An 18,206-nucleotide genomic window follows, 5' to 3' on the forward strand; every position below is an offset into this window, starting at 1 on the left:
TCGCTAGTTTTTAACAAATCTAAGACTTCGGGGCCTACCTAGTTCAGCTGCCTCTGTAACCTGCAGCTGTTACTTCACAAATGATGCTATTCCTTTTCTTTATGTTGGTGCCCTAAGGGCATAACTCCTGCTGCCCACTACAGGTTTCAGTAGGGTTGTCAGCTTTCTGCTGACAAACCCCAGGAGCATGTGGAGGAAAAGCGTGATGAAGGGATGACAGCATGGATGCCATGATTTCACTTCTGAGCAAACATCCCGAAGCAATATCATGGCATCTTGCTGCTCAATTGAACAACCATGGGTTAGGAAGTAGGCAACTGGCAAGCCTAGGTGCTAAGTCAACTGCCCATTTCCACACATTAAGTCTGCATTAAATTGACAGGACATTTTTCTCAATGCCTTTTGGCAACCTGACAGCATTAGCCTTGTCTAATGTATGGGCCATCTGACTGGCGGTCTTCCCTCTTACCAGTTCACTCTTTCCCTCTAGGAAGGGCTTTTGATCACTGCTGCCACTGTTGCTTGTTTCTGCCTTGTCTCTGGCACCTCTCAGATTTTGCACAGTGTCAAGTATGACTGCATTGAAGCAAACCTCCTCCCCTATTTTCTTCCAGTAATTCTAAAATGCTTCCTAGAAAATAGTTGCAGAACATTATGCTGCATTTTGGCTTGAAAATAAACTATACGAGACATTTCATTCCTTAGGAAGAGATGTCTGTGTGATACCAGGCAAGCCTATAGTCAGACAGGAAGACCATTTCTGCTGGAATCAGCTACAAAGCCCTTCCTTAATATCATGTACAGCCCAGCCTCATGGAGCAGAACAAGGGTAAGATGCATGTCAATCTAAGTTCAAAGGTTTGATGTCAAGAGAGTTTGCTTGACACATGACATCATTCTTTTTCATCCTCAATTAAGAATGCAGAGCTTCAGGCAATGCCCCTCCTAAGTTCTCAGTCACAAAATCTTGCTAATAACAACACGGTCCTGGGATCACATGCTTATATCTGGTCTTACAATGAACTTGCAAATATCTACTCCCTGATCTCATCAACAAACATACTGCATTGCACTGCATCCTTTCTCCTAAACAGTAACTTAATCTCAATAACCTCCTGTCAAGATGTTAAGGGTTGTGAAGTTCCTTTAGTTTCTTGGTCACAACAGTCCAAGCTCATCAAGATTTGTCCTTTTCTATATTTCATCAGCACTGCCCAAGTGTGGCTCTCCCAGGTTTTAATTCCATCAAATCATTTCCCAAAGCACTGTCCATGCCTGGGAACAGAACTTTTTATTGTCCCAGGAAGACAATCTTATCATTGCCAGAGGGTCAACTTTTCTTATAACCAGTCCCCCAAAATTTATGGCTCTTTGCACTTGGATTTCTTCCTTGAGTCTACCATCATTTCTTTCTTGCTCTCCTTGGACCTCTTCACTTCTGGAATGATAAATACCCTCTCAACACCCTCATCTATTCCTGTTATCACTGATCTCTTTATTTCCTAGGCTTCTTAATTTCTGTGTCCTTGCGAGTATATTTTTTTATCCTTTAATAAAATTGTACCCTTTTTTATCCAAGGGGGGGCACTGTAGATTTAGCAGTGCTCCAGTTCACCTCCAGGCATCACTCTTAATCATCCCAGAGGCTTCTGTAACATTCTATCAACTCTTTCCTACTGCTTTGGAGTTTGTGGATTTAAAATGACTGTGAAAATGGCAAGGGAGATTGGGAAATCATGATGGGGAAAGGAAGAGACCATGGTTGGGTTCAAGGAAGGAACTACAATTGAGGGAGAAGTGACCATAATGTGAGGAGAGGGGAGTTGCAGTGGTGGAGTTCATGCATCTCTCTCACACAAGCCCAACTTTCACACACTTGCAGCTGGACGTAGGACCAAAATTGTCTTGGGCCATGTGTCATTGGTTTTGCAAATGGAAGATGTCAAATTAAGTTCCTGACATCTACAGTTGAAAGGATATGGCAATAGGTGATGTGAAAGACCTTGACCTGAAACCCTGGAGAGTCACTGACAGTCAGCATAGACAATACTGACCTTGATAGACTCAGTATAACAGAGCTTCATACATCCACAGGCAGTTTTCCAAATGCCACATGAATTGCCTTTATTGCTGAGTACTACACTTACAGTTGCCTTCAATCTGAAGTGAAATGTACAACTTAATTAAATCTGCCTCCACTATTTCAACCACAGGTGGGATCAACTTGATTTCTCAGCCAAGAAACTAGGTGAGATTGCTAAGCAACGTTCATCCTAGCAGTAGTTTCCAGTACACACAGGATTCTGGCATGAATATTCCAATGCAATTTATTCCAAACCACTACTCAATGTTCAGCCAGCAATTTGATCAGGAACTCCCTGGCTAATTGCCATCTGGTACACTTTCTAATTTCCTTCAATCAGGATAAGACACTGAGAACAACAAACTTTGATCATGCAGATTACCCCATTTCTTCTTTGTCCCCAACTCCTAGACAAGTGCATGTGTGGGACAGCAGAGCATGAACGTATTTTTTAAATATTTATATGCCCACCTTTGCCTTAAACCTCTAGGAACAATAGTAGAAAAGCAATTAGATATCACACATGTTAAAGCCTCAGCTATAAAAACATTTAAAAAGCAGTCTAAAAACACCTGATGCTCTCACCAGCTTTGCCCCAGCTCAAATAGCTCTGTTTTGCAGTCTCACTGGGAATACAAGACTCAATAGTTCATTCAGATCTATTTTTAATCAGAAATAGTGGTTAAAATAATGGGGTAGAACTGGGACAGCCAGGTTCAAATCCTCACTTTGCCATGGAAACTTGATGGGTGACTTTGGGCCAGTTACACACTCTCAGCTCTGACCCTGGCTAGTGTTTGTAAGGGAAACTTCCAAGGAATAAGGAGACAGACAATGGCGAACAACCTTGAAAACCCTGTGAGTTGCCATAAGTCAACTCCGCGCTCTTTTACGGCAAAAAAAGAACTCCATGTAGACTGTAGGTTCAGTAACTCATGGCTCCAGAGTTTACGCAGCTCCTTTTCCAGCCTTATAATTACATGTGGCCTTGCATGGTCGTGGGTAGCATGGGCGTGTCCCTCCAGGAAAGGTGAGTGGAGGGGCCAAACTGAAGGCGTCCAGTTTGGTAGATCTCTGGGGCCGTGGAAAATGAGATCAAATGGCTCTTTGGGTGATAAAGGTTGCTGACTCCTGATGTAGATGAATCTGAATTTCTTTAAAAAATCAATATGGGTTCAGACTCCATAGCATGGGTGGATAGAGAATTAAAACCATATTTAATGGATTAAGAAGTGCTTCAAGTTTCACAGAGAATGAGAGAGAAAAATGAATTGACATGAAAACCAAGGAAAATACATAAAAAATACTGTGATAGTAATGTTTAGCTCTATACATAGTTGGGACATCTTTGCTTTCAGTAGATTCTGCCTGAAGGCAAAGTAGAACTACAGACCTGAAGATGTAACAGGTCTGGAGAAAATGTGCTGTCCTTTTAACAGAAACTTAATGGGTAGAAACAGGCATCAGCTGGTAAACTACTAATTCTAAAATGGACTCCAGTCTCAAATAACGTTGCAAACAGGAAAATTGAGAACAAGTTGAAGTAGATCTGCTCTGAAGTAAGATCCATTTTAATTAAGGTTTACCCGAGAAAAATATTCATAGAATTTCTGCCTTAGATTTCTACTAGTTAGAACAATGCCTTGATTTTTTAAAAAATAGAAGTTTACCAAACATGAATATTTTAACAATAATATCTATTCAAGCTGCAGCTTCATAGGCAGAACACCAGCCCTCCTCATCCCAAAAACTGCACAGGTGACAATGTATTTAAAAGTCTCAGTCACCCTCCTGATAAAAAAAAGTTTTACTACAAATGTAGAACTGCTCTCTCTGGGGAACATGGATTAAATTCTCCTTCCAGTCAATCTGAAACTAATAATCAGACAAAATATCCATCAGCATATTCAAAGTGTTGCAGAGTTGCAATGAAGAAACTGGTTTGGATTCTGTGGAACTTCTCAATCAACAAAGGTATATCAACAAGGGTGTTTGCCGCTAATATCAATGGACAAGCCTCTTCTTCCAACTAACTCGGTAAAAAAACAGCACTTGAGAAACAGCCCTATCCTTCATGATCAACTCTTGTGACTTATTGCTGTGGATTTTTAAGATAGAAGAACTGAGTGAAAAACTGGAGAAAGAACACTTCTTAACTACTGCATGGCTTGCTTTAATCTAAATTCAGCATTGGCCAATACTGAAAGCAGGGTGCTTAAGCCATGGATTTTTACACTGAACTTTTCATGTGAAAATTGAGCACCCTCACCGTTTAACATGGATGTTCTTAATCCCCATTTAGCTATGTAGCTCACTAAATGGCAATGGAACAGTCAGTATCTCTCAGTCTGACCCCCATCTCCAGGGTGTTGTGATGATAAAATGGTGAACTTTTTCTACCTCCCCAAACTCCTTGGGGTAAAATTGATAGTAATGTAAACCTAATTTATGTGCAACACTGCATCCCATCCTCTACCGGTGGCACACACACACCCTTCTTGGTCTTGTCATGAGAGCTCCCTATGGAGCCTTTGAGGAGCAGACTAAGGAGGACAGACCCTCAGGAAAGATACTTCCCAGGCACTCTTTGAAGTAAAGCAGCAAAGATAGCAACCTAATTGTTTCTAGCATGCTAAGAGATGAGATAATAAAGAGCCAGAGACTGAGTATGGGCCTAATGACTCTAGGAGGAGGAAACAGAGAATGGAGCAGGGAGTGACTGCCATGGGAACTGCAGAAAGAGACTGAAGCTCATTCCGCACATGCAGAATAATGCACTTTCAAACTGCTTTCAGTGCTCTTTGAAGCTGTGCAGAATGGCAAAATCCACTTGCAAACAGTTGTGAAAGTGGTTTGAAAACGCATTATTTTGTGTGTGCGGAAAGGGCCTGAGATTGGTCATTTGTTGTGAACTAGATTGTGTAAAAAGGCAGCACCAAAAAGAACAAATGTGGGGTGACTGCTTAAGCTGGTGTTCCTTTTTTGCTGTGGTTCAACAAAAAACCCTACTTTAAAATAGAACATAGATGTCCCCCCTCTGCCTGTTCTGCACACTAGGCAGCGCCCAGTGACAAAACCCAGAAAAGGTGGCTCCATATGGTCAGTGGTGTATTTGACTTTGATGGGTGATGCAGATGATAAGTCTGGTAATGTAAGAACATTGCCATACACTATGGGTGTAATGCCAATGCTAACAAAGTAGCAGAACTGAAAGTTCCATCTGTTAAGCCTCTTTTTTCCTTGCTTTCTTGTGCACTGACCTGTTCAATGGAATAGGAAACATTAAACATACTTTATTATTTCGAAACCACAAAGTAGCCCAATTAAGGCCTACAAATGGGGGACAGCTGGCTGGGCAGCAACTATGCTGTACAACCACAACTTCATATGAACCCTGTTTCCTTTTCAGTCTTACACAATTTCATCATAACATCTAGCTCATTTCAAGAGAGTGGCTGTCACAGTTTGCCCTTCAGCATCTAGGAGTCTTCTACTAATCAGTTCTGCACACTAATCAGTAGAAGTCATGACAGCTGTAGCTGTTGACTAGGGAACCAATTTCTTATCAAAGTAGATGAGCCCCTGTTGTTCATTCTTCCCATGTGCTCAATCGCAGCTAGGCTTAATCCGAATGTCAAGCATTCTGGGCCTTGAGGTCTGGCTGTTGTTGTTCTCTCTACATTGTCAAAGTAGCTGTATTCAACTTTGCCAAATGAATGTACTGCCTGCTAGAAGCCAGAGTCTATAATGCATCTGATGTGTTTTTATTCTTTCCTTTGGAATGGGAGAAGGACAGAAACAATAAAGACTGTGGTGTATTCAGAACACAAATATCTCTCATGTCCTTGTACATCTTTTAAATAAGAGATACCCAACATTTTTGAGCTTTTTGAATTCTGACACAGGATGATGCTGTAGGGACTGAAGCCAACCAGAGGAAGCCCAAGTGCAAGACATGTGGTAGCTTTTGCACCAGTATGGAATGGCACCAACGCAAACTTTGGAATTTCAGACTGTCCTAGCAAACCTGACTTTCACCTAACATTCACAGAAACCCTGCTTAGCAGGAGCTTCCCCCCACCCCGGTACAACCTACTTTCTAAAACCACTTGACATGCCGCAGGAAAAGAGTTGGTAGGTGCCATATTGTTTCTAATTTTGTAAGCTGCCCTGAGACCCTCATATAGGGCAGGTTATGAATATAAATAAATAATGTTGTCCACGGACATTACATTGGGGACCCCATTTTTCTTTTTGTGTGTGTTTGTAAAGTGCAGTCAAGTTGCAGCCAATTTATGATGACTCCAGCATGAGGCTTTCAAAGCATGTGAAGAACAGAGGAGATTTGCCGTTGCCTTTCTCTGCAGTATCTTTCTTCGTGGTCCCCTATCCAAGTGCTTAGCTATTGAGATCAGATGAGATTGAACTTTACCATGCTGCTTTTCCTTCCCCTTCTCTTCATTTAATGCTAAATATGGGGCTGCTATCATAACCCATCTCTTAGTACTAAGAGGCAACATAACTTTTATTAAAAGAGTTGTATCTTCAAATTACAACCTGGAATAAGTAAAACCATCTTACACAGGGTCACATTGTTTTCCATTCTCCCATGTAAACTCTAGGAAAAGGAAAGTCAGTGTCCTGCACTGGAATATTGAACTAGTTCAGATGTGAAAATGCTGGCGAAGTTTTGTAGAGCATACGCTCCGCTTTCTCTCTGAGGATAAAACCTGTTCTTGGAAAGCTTTCAAGGTCATAATGTAAAGATCCCAGAGAAAGAAGGAGCTAGCAGTAGCTAACTAAGTTGAAGCTGAGTTTCCATTGCACAGCCTCAGAACATTTTTTTCCCCTAGTTACAGTGTTCATTACTGGAACAGATAAAATGGCCAGGTTGGTTAGCATTACTGCGCAACTGCCAAAGCTCCAAGGTCCCACTGGGGACTCCCTGCTAGGTAGCAGAAGCAACTGCAGCAAACCTTCTTCTTGCTTGTGCCAGTGGGTCATCCTGGAAAGACTATTTATTTATTTTAGGAACTTGTGTGCCAAACTTCTATCCCAAATTGGGTCCTGGGGCTGCATACTGTCATCAGCAGGTATACAATAAAGACAAAATGATAAAAAATATTTTAAAATGCATTAAAAATTAACCCTGCTCACCCTTCCTCTCTTTCTTGGCATGTGCAGCTCTGCTTACAGAGGCAGTGACTCCTTCTCTTTCCCTCCTCCCATTATGATGCAAGCAGAGAATGGGCAGCAGTAACTCCTATGTGTCACTGGCCACTGTTGGTGCATCTTCTCAAAAGAATGGTGAAGGCCTGAAGGGACAATAGTAACATCATTTTTTAATACCAGCTGTGGTGTAGTGGTTAAGAGCAGTGGGCTCTAATCTGGAGAATCGGGTTTAATTCCCCATTCCTCCACATGAGGGGTGGACTCTTATCTGGTGAACCATATTTGTTTAACCACTCCTGCATCCCTGCTGGGTGACCTTGGACTAGTCACATTTTGCTCAGAACTCTCTCAACCCCACCTACCTTACAGGCTCTGTTGTGGGGAGAGGAAGGGAAAGGAATTAGTAAGCCCCTTTGAGTCTCTTTATAGGAAAGAAAGGGGGGTATAAATCCAAACTTCTTCTCTTTTGCAATGGTTCTTTGCGCTTGCCAGTGATTGATGGTAGTTGTCAAAATCAAGGCAACTAGGAGTAGCTATCGCCGTTACTTGCCTGCCTTCTATATCAGCATTAGAAGAAGAAGATGGGACAATACTTGGGAGGCACCCGCTAGACTGTAACTTGATAAATAAATACATTAATTTATTGCAACATTTATATCCTGCCTTTCTTAATGGTTCAAGGTGGCTCTCTAATGCCTCTGAAGCATGCAGTCAGTCCTGAAAGTAATAATAGAGCGTCCTTCAGCATAAGCAGAGTACAAAACCCCCACCACATACTGTAGCAATTCCAATAAATCTGGGAACATCCAAGGCAGACATGATTACAGGCCAAGGCTGAGCACCAGGAAATGCTTATTTTAAGCATCATGCTTTACTGAAGCTTCTCCATCTTATTAACTAACCTTCAATGTGCTGTACATAACGCTGCCCTGGAAAGCTATTCAAAAGCTGAACCCATTGCATTATGGCTATTATTGGGGCTTTGAAAGCATGTAAGTATGAATCATCACCTGGCTGTTTACTTCTGGATTCAAAATTATTATAAAAACTTACAGGGTACGCAAGGAGTATTTTTTCCAAAAGATTTATATTGTCTGTTTAGATGTACAGAGGAGCCCAGTTCTAATCACTGAAATCTCATACAACAGAATGGAGACTTCTTGATTTGTATACTGCTGCAGAATAGAATTCCCTTTCCAAGGAGGTCTACCAAGTCCTCACTCTTTATTTGCTGAAAATTTCATGAAATGTTTTGTTTCTTCATGACTTAATTTAATGACGTAGGGCTTGTGGAATCTTTTTAAAAGAATTGGTATTGGATTGGCCTTGATGTTATTCTGATTTTTATTGTGTAGTTTTATTATCTGGTGCTATTTCATGGATTTCACTGGCTTTGAGTAATCTCTTAATAGGGAAAGGTGAAATAAAAATCCAAAAATAAGCATACATGACCACAAATCGTCATATCCTTAGTCTTCATTTTGAAACCCATCTTTGAAAAGTGTAAAAGTATTTGGTTTTAGTCTCCATTCCCCCTTACTCAAGTTTTTACACTTGATTTCCTTTTTAGGTCTCAAGGGAACAAGACACTTTTATACTTGGAGAACTTCAAAATGAATTGGAAATAAACAATAGTTATTAGATTCCCCTAGTACATCACTGTTATAACATTGCTTTTGGATTTTCTTAATTAGCTAGTGTGATATTTGGATGTGTCCCTGCTTTCCCCTACAAATATGGTTTATTTTCCCAGAAAATAGTGCAAATATTCATAGTAAAAAATTGTAAAGGATTTCAAATATACATTGATTTTTCATTATACAAGGTTTATGAAGGCAACATTCACTAGATTTCAAACTACTAGTCTATCTCTCAGTGATAAATGACTCCTTTCATGCCAATTTCTAATCAGCAGCTAGAGGGGCTTTGACAAATGGAACTCAAATATTGTTACTCTGCCTATTTTAAGAAAGTATTAGACACACAGGATGGGGGCAGAGGAACCAAGAGAAATAGTGAGCTGAGTTGCTTGATCATGACTTGAAAAGACAAGATGGCTGGCACTGACGTATAAATCACCATAGCAATAGATAAATCTCTTATAGCATTGTGATGAGAAATTCTCAAAATTCCTGTTTATTCATTTCTCTCTGAAATACTACCACCCATTTATTTGGGAGTCAGTTTCTAAACAGTTTGGTTTTGATCAAAGAAAAAAAGGAAGAGGGGGAAGAAAGGTCCCACAACGTTTCAGAATTTCACTCAGAGGCAGGCAGTATCTTATCAAATTATCCTGTCCTCCTGCTAGAACACCACTCAGTGAGGTGTAACATTAAAACATCTGCAAGGGCTGAAGTTACAAAAGGGAGTAATGGTTTCTTTATAAAGAGAAATGAAAGAGAAATTCTTCTTTTTAAGAGGAAAAAAAGAGAATAATAGGACTCAGTTACTCAATATGTAAAAATGAACTTTGGAAGAAGAAATATCCACTCATGAGCATGGGAGATCCGGAATCACATGTGGCCTGCAAAGAGTTATTAAGGGTTGGGTAGATTGGTCACAGGGAGGGTTCCCCGACAAAACTGAAAGAGGTTTTAACACCAAGTAAATCACCTTCCCTCTGAATGTGAGGTCCTTGTTGGGGGAAAGGCCAGGACATCTTAACCATCAGAGACTACAACAGCCTTTTGGTATTACAGGCATTTAAAAATGGTAGTCTCGAGGTCCTAGTACTCTATCTTCATTTTTTTTAACTCACACATAAACTGAGTTGATTCCAAGGGAACATCCTTCCAATTATATATGAACAGTATTACAGTTGAGTGTGTAATTTTGAGTGCAGCTTCTTGGATTAAAGAGCCATTAAAATCAATAGCATTTATTTACAAGTAAAATGATGGATATTACATTGTGTAAATACTTTAAAGCTACTTACATTCACTGAAAAAGCCAGTAATAAACAGTATTTAGACAAATGTAGCAGATGTCTAGAAGGATGACATCTAAACCAACTAGTATCCTATTTGTTTTTATTAGCTGAAAGCTAGAACAATGTATGGGATCTTTTGTGTATCAAATCATATATAGGGCTGCCTTAATTAAAATTATGGGATGCTTTGTATGATACTTTTATCTACTTAAATTCACTGCAGCCAAACAGTTCAAAATAGTCTTTGCAAGTTGATATTTTAGTTATCCCTGTTCATTTACCCATGTGCATTTATCATCAATATTTTAGGGAAACAACTTATCACACATAGCAAATGCTAGTGACTGGAATATTATTTAGTCCTTCTTTTTAATGTTTTGTGTAATTTTATAAAGAACATGATTATAACTGTTCCTTTTTCATACAAGGGACCTATTGTCCCCAATCTCTATTATTATATGGTATGATCCAGAAGAAAGGTCTGCATTGCTGTTCATTCGTAGATCTGTTGAGTAACTTACATAAAACATACCACAGGAAATATTATTAGTGAAGCTATGGCTGCCATGTAAACCACAAAGAAAATTCTGAATCAGGAAATGTGATCCTATTCACAATTTAATTAAACACTAATCTGTTGGCCCTTTGAAGACTAACAATATTTATAATAATTTGATGTGGATCAGAACTTACTTCATCAGATGCATGAAGTTTCTGGAAGTAATAGAAAGGTGGAGCTAAACAGGGAGATGTTACACAAGAAGGCCAGTTTGAAATGATAACCAATCAATCAGTTCATTTAGAGTGGGTGAGGACCACTCCCATCAGTTTACGGATGGTCAGAGTCGAATTAACGAATAGAATAACAATGTTGAGAAGGCAGTACACACGTGATAACTCTGTACTGTGGTCATTAGACATGGAATTGTCATTGTCCTATTCTGCTTTATGCTTTCCCTGGTCCACCTGACTGACCATTATTGAAGAAAAGGGCGTAGGACTGGTTTAGCAAGTTGATTTTGCGCACCAGTAAAATTATGTTCCATTGCAGCCAATAAGAGTAGTTTCTAAGAACATCATTTGGAAAGGAGTAAAAATTGAACACACATTTTGATGAGGAGATTGAAAATCCTCTGCTATTTTAAAAAGAGTTCCATTGTTACAGCTGAAATAGATTCTAACCAAACTCCAATACTGACAAGGCATGAAAGCACTATACAAATCAAAACATATTTTCCAACACAATCAGGAATCCTTTCATTCACTGTAGCCCAGAATTAGAATTAATTCTCCACTGGATTAAAGATGTACTACTGGATTAGAGTCTTACTGATGACAACATAATACATCCTCCCCAAATGGTTAATATAAAAGGAACTCTGTTAACTACACCCAACATTACTATATCAAAATGTGTGCTGAACATTGATAGTGCTGCAATAGCAACAAGAACAGACTAGTTTATGTAACTTGTACTGTGCTAACAATTATGGACACAATCCAAACCAAGCTAAGCATTTCTAAATCCCACTGATGGCAGTGTGGGAGCCACAGGCACATGCTTACCTCGCTGTGATTGAAATCAACAAGATTTAAAAGTACATGTTGTTGACTGCATCATGCTTCATCTTCAAAGGTGAAGTATACAACTTAAACTCATATTAGAAAGATAAAGCATAAAATGACTAAAATGTTTACAGCCCAGTTTAGATCTCTCTTGTCCACATACATTTCAGCTTGGCTTGTTTGTGTTGCAAACCCAAAATTCTTCCCTAAGTAGCTCCACAGAGAGCTCAAAGCTACATGTTTTTATTTACCTGTACAGGTGAAAATTTATTTAGGGCAATAATCTTTTTAGTCTGTTTTGGAAGACTTCCGTTTTCCATTTTGAAAAATATACAATTGAACACAAACCTTCCTATTAATGCAAGCAGTAGAGCATGCCATTACTGGCCTTAAAAATCCTGCTGCAAATCACGCATGCACCAGCTCCTGCTATGAAGCACCTGGACCTGAGTTTGGAAGTTCTCAAGACTGAATAGGATGGTAACACAGGTGTCAAAATCAAAACCAAAAGATTTTATCTGAGACTTCTACTCTAGTTTCATATGAAGCATAGAGTCTAACATGGTTTGTTCATTCATTACGACTGATTTTTGAATGTGTAGAGAAGTGACGTCATTAACAAGACCACTAAACCAATTTCACACTTTGACTGTGAACTTCAGAAGAATAACCATAATATATATTTTAAAAAGCGTTACTGGTGTTCTAAACGTGCTGAGCCAGGATGATGGACTCCAAAAGCAAGCAAAAGACAGCCTTCCAGGAAACCCGAAGTTTTCCTACTTCAAATAAACATATATTGAATTATACTTTATTGAGGTATTTTATACTTAAACTTCAAATTAGTGCTGTTCCTACATGTCAGACTAGATTTCAGCAATTTAAGAAATGTTTACCCATATAAAGTTCAATACCCTTTCAGAGTGTATTTATGTGTGTGTCCATGTTCACCCACATACACATACACACCTTAATGTTCAGTATGTCACAGGGGATTCACTGAAGCAGCAGCAAGGTAATATCTGTGCAGGAAAGGGAAAGGAAATGCCTCCTAACCGGTAAAAACTGTAGGAACAGATGACATGTTAAAAACCTTCAAATGGAATGCAAGGATTTTTATGGATAAGCTTCAGTGGATCTGTCCAGGGTCCTGAAAGTCTACCCTCTCCCCCTTCTCCCATAACAAACCCATTCATTAATTGGGCAAAATGCAGTCTTCGTTCAGTAACCTCTGACAACAGATGTCTAGCCAATACAGAAGCTGGTTTACAAGAATTAAGCTTTTAAAGAGATTTCTTTAGAAAAAAAATCAAAGCCGCATTCTGAGAATGAAGTCTGCTTATCTCCATCCCTGCCACCCCACCCTCCCTTACTAGACATGTTGCATCTAAAACTCATTCATATATCTAAAAAGGTGAGAAATCAGCCTTGATGGCAGAAGTTTATTTTCCTTTGTTACCCGCTCCCCGGTCGATTTAATATGCAAAGCTGCTAAGGTGGGCAAAGCCCATAAAATAATCGCGGGAAAAGCAGAAAGCCAAAACATTCTCAAAAGACAGCAGGGTAAGGAGATAAGCAAAGTTTGATCAGTGCCCAAGTATCCCCTGCTTCGCCGCTACATGCAAATGCAGGAGATGGCGGGAAGGATCCGTTGAACAATGCGACCCCCCCACCACACACATACAAACGCTGCTGCCCCTCTCCCCGTGCCCAGCACAATTATGAAGAGGCTCGCCAGAGAGACTTACGTGTGCCATCAAACCTAGTCGCTATCGTGTCCAAGAAGGTATTTTGAGGTGCCAGTAATCCTTTCATAACAGGCATTTTTCCAGCGCGGTGTGAAATTCTCCATCAAAGTTTGCCTGGGAAGGATGAGCTGCTCAGAAAGTCCACGCGCCGGTGTCGGAGGTGGAGCGGCGGACGAGGCGGAAGAGAAGGAGGAGCGCCGGAGACTTTCGGGCACGGGGGCGGCGGTGGATGCTACTTTGGCTGCCGCCGCTCCAGCTGACTTGAGCCAAGCCCGAGAAGGCGCTCCGCTTTGCGAGCCGCGAGCACAGCTGGGGCGAGCGCAGGCGCGCTCACTCCCGCCCCTCTCCCGCCTGCCACCAGCTGCGGGCAGCGCTTCGTCTCCTGCCCGCCCGCCGGCTGTGCCCGCCAGATGCAGGCGCCGGTTGGCAGCACTCCCCCCCCCCCCACCTTCCCACACTGGCTGCCAGAAAGGGAAAAAGACAGAACGTTTTGGAAATGGGGAAAAGCGAGGGACGGTGGAAGGGAACGGGAGGATGAGGAGGCTAGCAGTACATGCCATGAGAAGAGCCACGGGCAAAGCAAACGCTCTAAGGCCCCTTCTGCACAGGCAGCATAATGCACTTTCAATCCACTTTCAATGGACTTTGCAATTTGATTTTACTGTGTGGAATAGCAAAATCCACTTGCAAGCAATTGTGAATTTGGAGTGAGGGTGTATTATTCTGCATGTGCAGGAGGGAGCTAAGGGAATGGGAAAGAGCACAGCAGAATCGGGACCAAGAACCAATCTTTAGCAACAGCACCATTGTTCAAACTGTGGGGCAACGATGAAGAGAAGTGGGTCTCTGAGCACACACAAAGTACTTTTCCATCCTTGTATCCTGCGCACGCTTGATTTCAAGGCTAGGGTCAGGCTGGAATCGTGAAATATTAGTAGGAAGATGGGGGTATCTGAGAATTCAAGTTTCTCACCACAGCATCATTTTCAGCTCTACAGACAGACTGGAGGGTCGAAAATGATAGTGTGGTAATAGTACATTAAGGGGGGGGGGAGTACATTTGGCACTAGAGTCTCCGCAAGCTTGGACTGCAGCACATGCCCTTTAGAAATTATCAACTGGTTGGGGAGCTCCTTTATCTTCAACCTTTACACACAGCATGGGCTTGCCAGCATGCCAAGTCAGTTGCCATCTTGTGAAAGGTCGCTCTAGGCTGTTTTGTCCCATGGGACAGTTTTGCACTCCAGTTCTGACGATGTTAATGAGATTCAGTCAACAGTCCAGTCGGAGTATTTCCATGACCCAGCATGGTGCAGTGGTGAGGCTTTGAGAGACCAAGAATCAAATCCTTGCTATGCCATGAAGTGGTCTGTGTGAACTTGAGTCAGTTTCTCTCAGCCTAGTCTATCTCACAGGGTTGTTGTGAATATAAAATGGTTCCTTGCAAGCAGGGTCTTCCTTAGTGGTCTCCCTTCCAAGTACTGACCCTGCTTAGCTTCTGAGATCTGACAAGGTGAGGCTTTGTGTTCTCGTGCTGGCTCAAATTCAGCAATTTATGTACTAATATGATAGAACTGGAAAGTCATACAAACCAATTTCTTGCTCTAAGGCAAGGTCTCCTGCGACTTCTCCATGACAAAGAAAGGCACAAAATGGCCTGCTCCTAGGATTATCCTACAGATGCCAAAACAGTAATTATTAACTAGGCCTGTATTGAGTTTACATATTGTTACACAATACACACACACACACACACACACACACACATATATATACACACATATATACACATATATATATATACATATACATATATATACACATACACACATACACACATACACACACACACACACACACACATACACACATACATACATATGTATATACATTTTTATATATAAACTCCTTTTAAACTTGTTAATTGTTCAACTAGAGTCTCATGTTCGGGAGTTGTTATTCTGTAATAGGTAAAAATTAATGTAAGTTAGAAAATGTCTGTTCTTCAGAAGAAAAACAGCCAACTAAGCAAGGCACAAGGAAAGTGAGGAAAATAACACATAAAATATGCTGCTTTCATTTTATTTTTCACACCTGTTCAGAAGCCCTCAACAAAGTCAACAGTTCTTTATTACTTACTGCTATGGCTGTACATTTGGCTAGGCCAAGCTGGAAACAAAAGGTGAAAAAAGCCATTTCAGCTTCTTTCTTTTTTTTCTTATGTGGGGGACTAAAACCACCCCCAGGCCTGCTATCCAAATGAAGTTGAATGCCAAAAACATTTTTGGCTTCTCCCTCTGCCCCCGCTTTTGACTTTTCCCATGGGAAAAAGGGAAAAAATATCTGTTGCCCTTTGGGGTTGGTTTGCAGAGCAACAGAAGGGAGGGTAAGAGGCATCTTGAAGGGACAAATTTCTAGAGCCCTTTTCAGATTTGTAGAAAGATGTGTCTTGCCCATTCACGGCTCCAATCACTGGATTTAAAAGTCTCCTCAGATTTGACTGACTTCACTATTAGTACATAGATTTTGATAATAATGCTATATCCTGGGGTATTATATCTGACACAGAGTTGTAGTCTTTTACCCACTGTATACATATACTTTTTTTCCCAATGGGAATCCAAAATAACTTACAACATTCTTCTCCCTTCCTTCATTTTATCCCTTTAACAACAACTCCATGAGATAGGTTAGGCTGAGAGAGCGTGATTGGCCCAGTGTCACTCAGCAACTTTCTATGGTAGAATGAGTCATTTACTACAGACACACCTAAGTGGTCAACCTGCAAAAATTTGCAGGTAGCCTCTAATCCCCCCCAATATCTTTCTCACACACAATTTCCTCTTTCCTTTTTTTCCCTTTCACTGGCCAACCCCATAGCCATTCTCCTTTTCCTGCTTGCTTTGCTCCTTCCCATCCCCAGCTAACCACCTTTTATCCCCCCCCCCTGCAAGTGCTGTTGTTGCTGGGCTGGGCCCAGTTGTGGGTTGTTGCCATCCAGGCCTGGTCCAGCTGCACAGAAGCTACATGATGCCTGATGCTGCCAGACAACATAGTGTGAGCAGTATTTCCCTGATGGCTGCAACTGGACCTATAACTGGCACATCCCTTCCCTTAGGGGTCATGTTAGAGGAAGTTCTTCAGAAGAAAACCTTTTCAAGGTTTGTTTTGTTCAAATCCAATCCAACTTCCCCCTCCCCTTTGCTTTATAGAGATAAAGGCTTTTTTTAGTTGTCTAACAACCTCCAAAATGGCAACTGTGAGTTCAACAGGAATTTTTTCTTCAAAGTTACATAGGATGTTTCTATTATTTGTGGGAATTATAACTTCCCCCACCCTTTTTGAGATTGCAGATTTGGGGGAGGGAAACTTGGAACTTCTTTCAATAAATACTCCACACCTGTTCATAGCTCCATATTCTCTATGGCTCAATTCAGAATTATATTGCCAGTGTGGTGTGGTGGTTAAAAGTGTTGGAATGGGGTCTGTAAGCCCCAGACTGAAATCTCCACTTGTTTGCTGGGTGACCATAGACTCTTTATCTGGAAATTGAAATGTAACAGCTCTCTATGGAGGTAAAAACTTTCTGGGTTGTGGATTTCGTTTTTGGATCCCAACATGTAGACTGAAGAACCAAATTACTTGTCTAAAAAAAACCTAGCACAACAAGGACAGTATTTTCATTTGCAGTGCTGCACATGTATGCCAAGGGTTCCTGCCTTGAAATCAGAATGTGTTCGTATCTTGTTAACGTGACTGTTTTCTAAACAAGAGTACTTTCATCTTCTTTGACTGAATCATACACTTCTTCAGTTGACTAATTTACAGTCAAGAATTCCAACTATTTTCATACCAATATCTCCACATATAACTTCTTCGCACCTGTTTTAACATCCCCACCAATTTTTAACAGATTTGCCACCTTTTAAAAACTGATACTAGAGTAATATAGTACACCTAGGATATGCCTGTTGGTTTACACAATTTGATTTGGTCACGTTGGTCGCCATGCTGTTTCATCTCATCATTCCGATATGCAAGATGCTAAAAATGTCTGTTCTCTACTGCAGATCAGATATATTGGTACAAAACTGCATGCAAGAACTTGTTGAATGTTTCTAATTTTTAGGCACATTTTCCAGTCTGCTGTCTAAATTTAACATAAATTGACCTTCTCCTCGCCGCCTAGAATAATCTAGATGCTCACACAGTATGGCATAAAAAGATCTCACAGAAATGTGTACCAAGCAAATAGCTACACCCGAATCCATCAGGTATGCTGACGTTTGAGCTGTCTTTTTATTCAGTCCTTGAATATATAGATGTTCATAAAAAGAAACGATATCCATTAGTGAAGCAATTGTTAGTCTGCAGACTTTGATGTTGAGTCCTCAAACTGGGAGAAGCAAGGCACTTATAATAGTTTTGCAATTAGTGTTAATGGATGAGTTTTTTAAAAAAACTTTTTATATTTATAATTAAATCTCAATCAAAAGAGTTATTAAAAAATATAAGGGCAGCCTCTGTGCCAGCAACTGCCAAGCTTGAAAGGTGGGGGGGAAAGCAACTAGTTCTGAATATTTCGACTGTGATGCTATGAATGTAAGGCCCTTTCCGCCCGGGCCAAATACTGCGCCCTGGGGACGGCAAAAATGCCATCCCCAGGGAGCCATTTGCACAGGCAGCGCTGATGAAACGCAGCAGCGCC

General features: G+C 40.8%; 1 protein-coding gene across 1 annotated transcript in view; it reads right to left on the bottom strand.

The window, feature by feature from the left end:
* The window catches only part of KCNH8 (potassium voltage-gated channel subfamily H member 8), a 163,554-nt gene extending 149,785 nt beyond the window's left edge, over window positions 1–13,769 (bottom strand). The window contains exon 1 of the mRNA XM_048510477.1: window positions 13,499–13,769. Within this exon, the coding sequence (XP_048366434.1) occupies window positions 13,499–13,574 (76 nt within the window). The 5' untranslated portion in view covers window positions 13,575–13,769. The remainder of the gene's footprint in view (window positions 1–13,498) is intronic.
* Between the last annotated feature and the right edge of the window lie 4,437 nt (window positions 13,770–18,206).

Source organism: Sphaerodactylus townsendi, linkage group LG11, assembly GCF_021028975.2.
Source record: "Sphaerodactylus townsendi isolate TG3544 linkage group LG11, MPM_Stown_v2.3, whole genome shotgun sequence".
Classification (NCBI taxonomy): domain Eukaryota; kingdom Metazoa; phylum Chordata; class Lepidosauria; order Squamata; family Sphaerodactylidae; genus Sphaerodactylus; species Sphaerodactylus townsendi.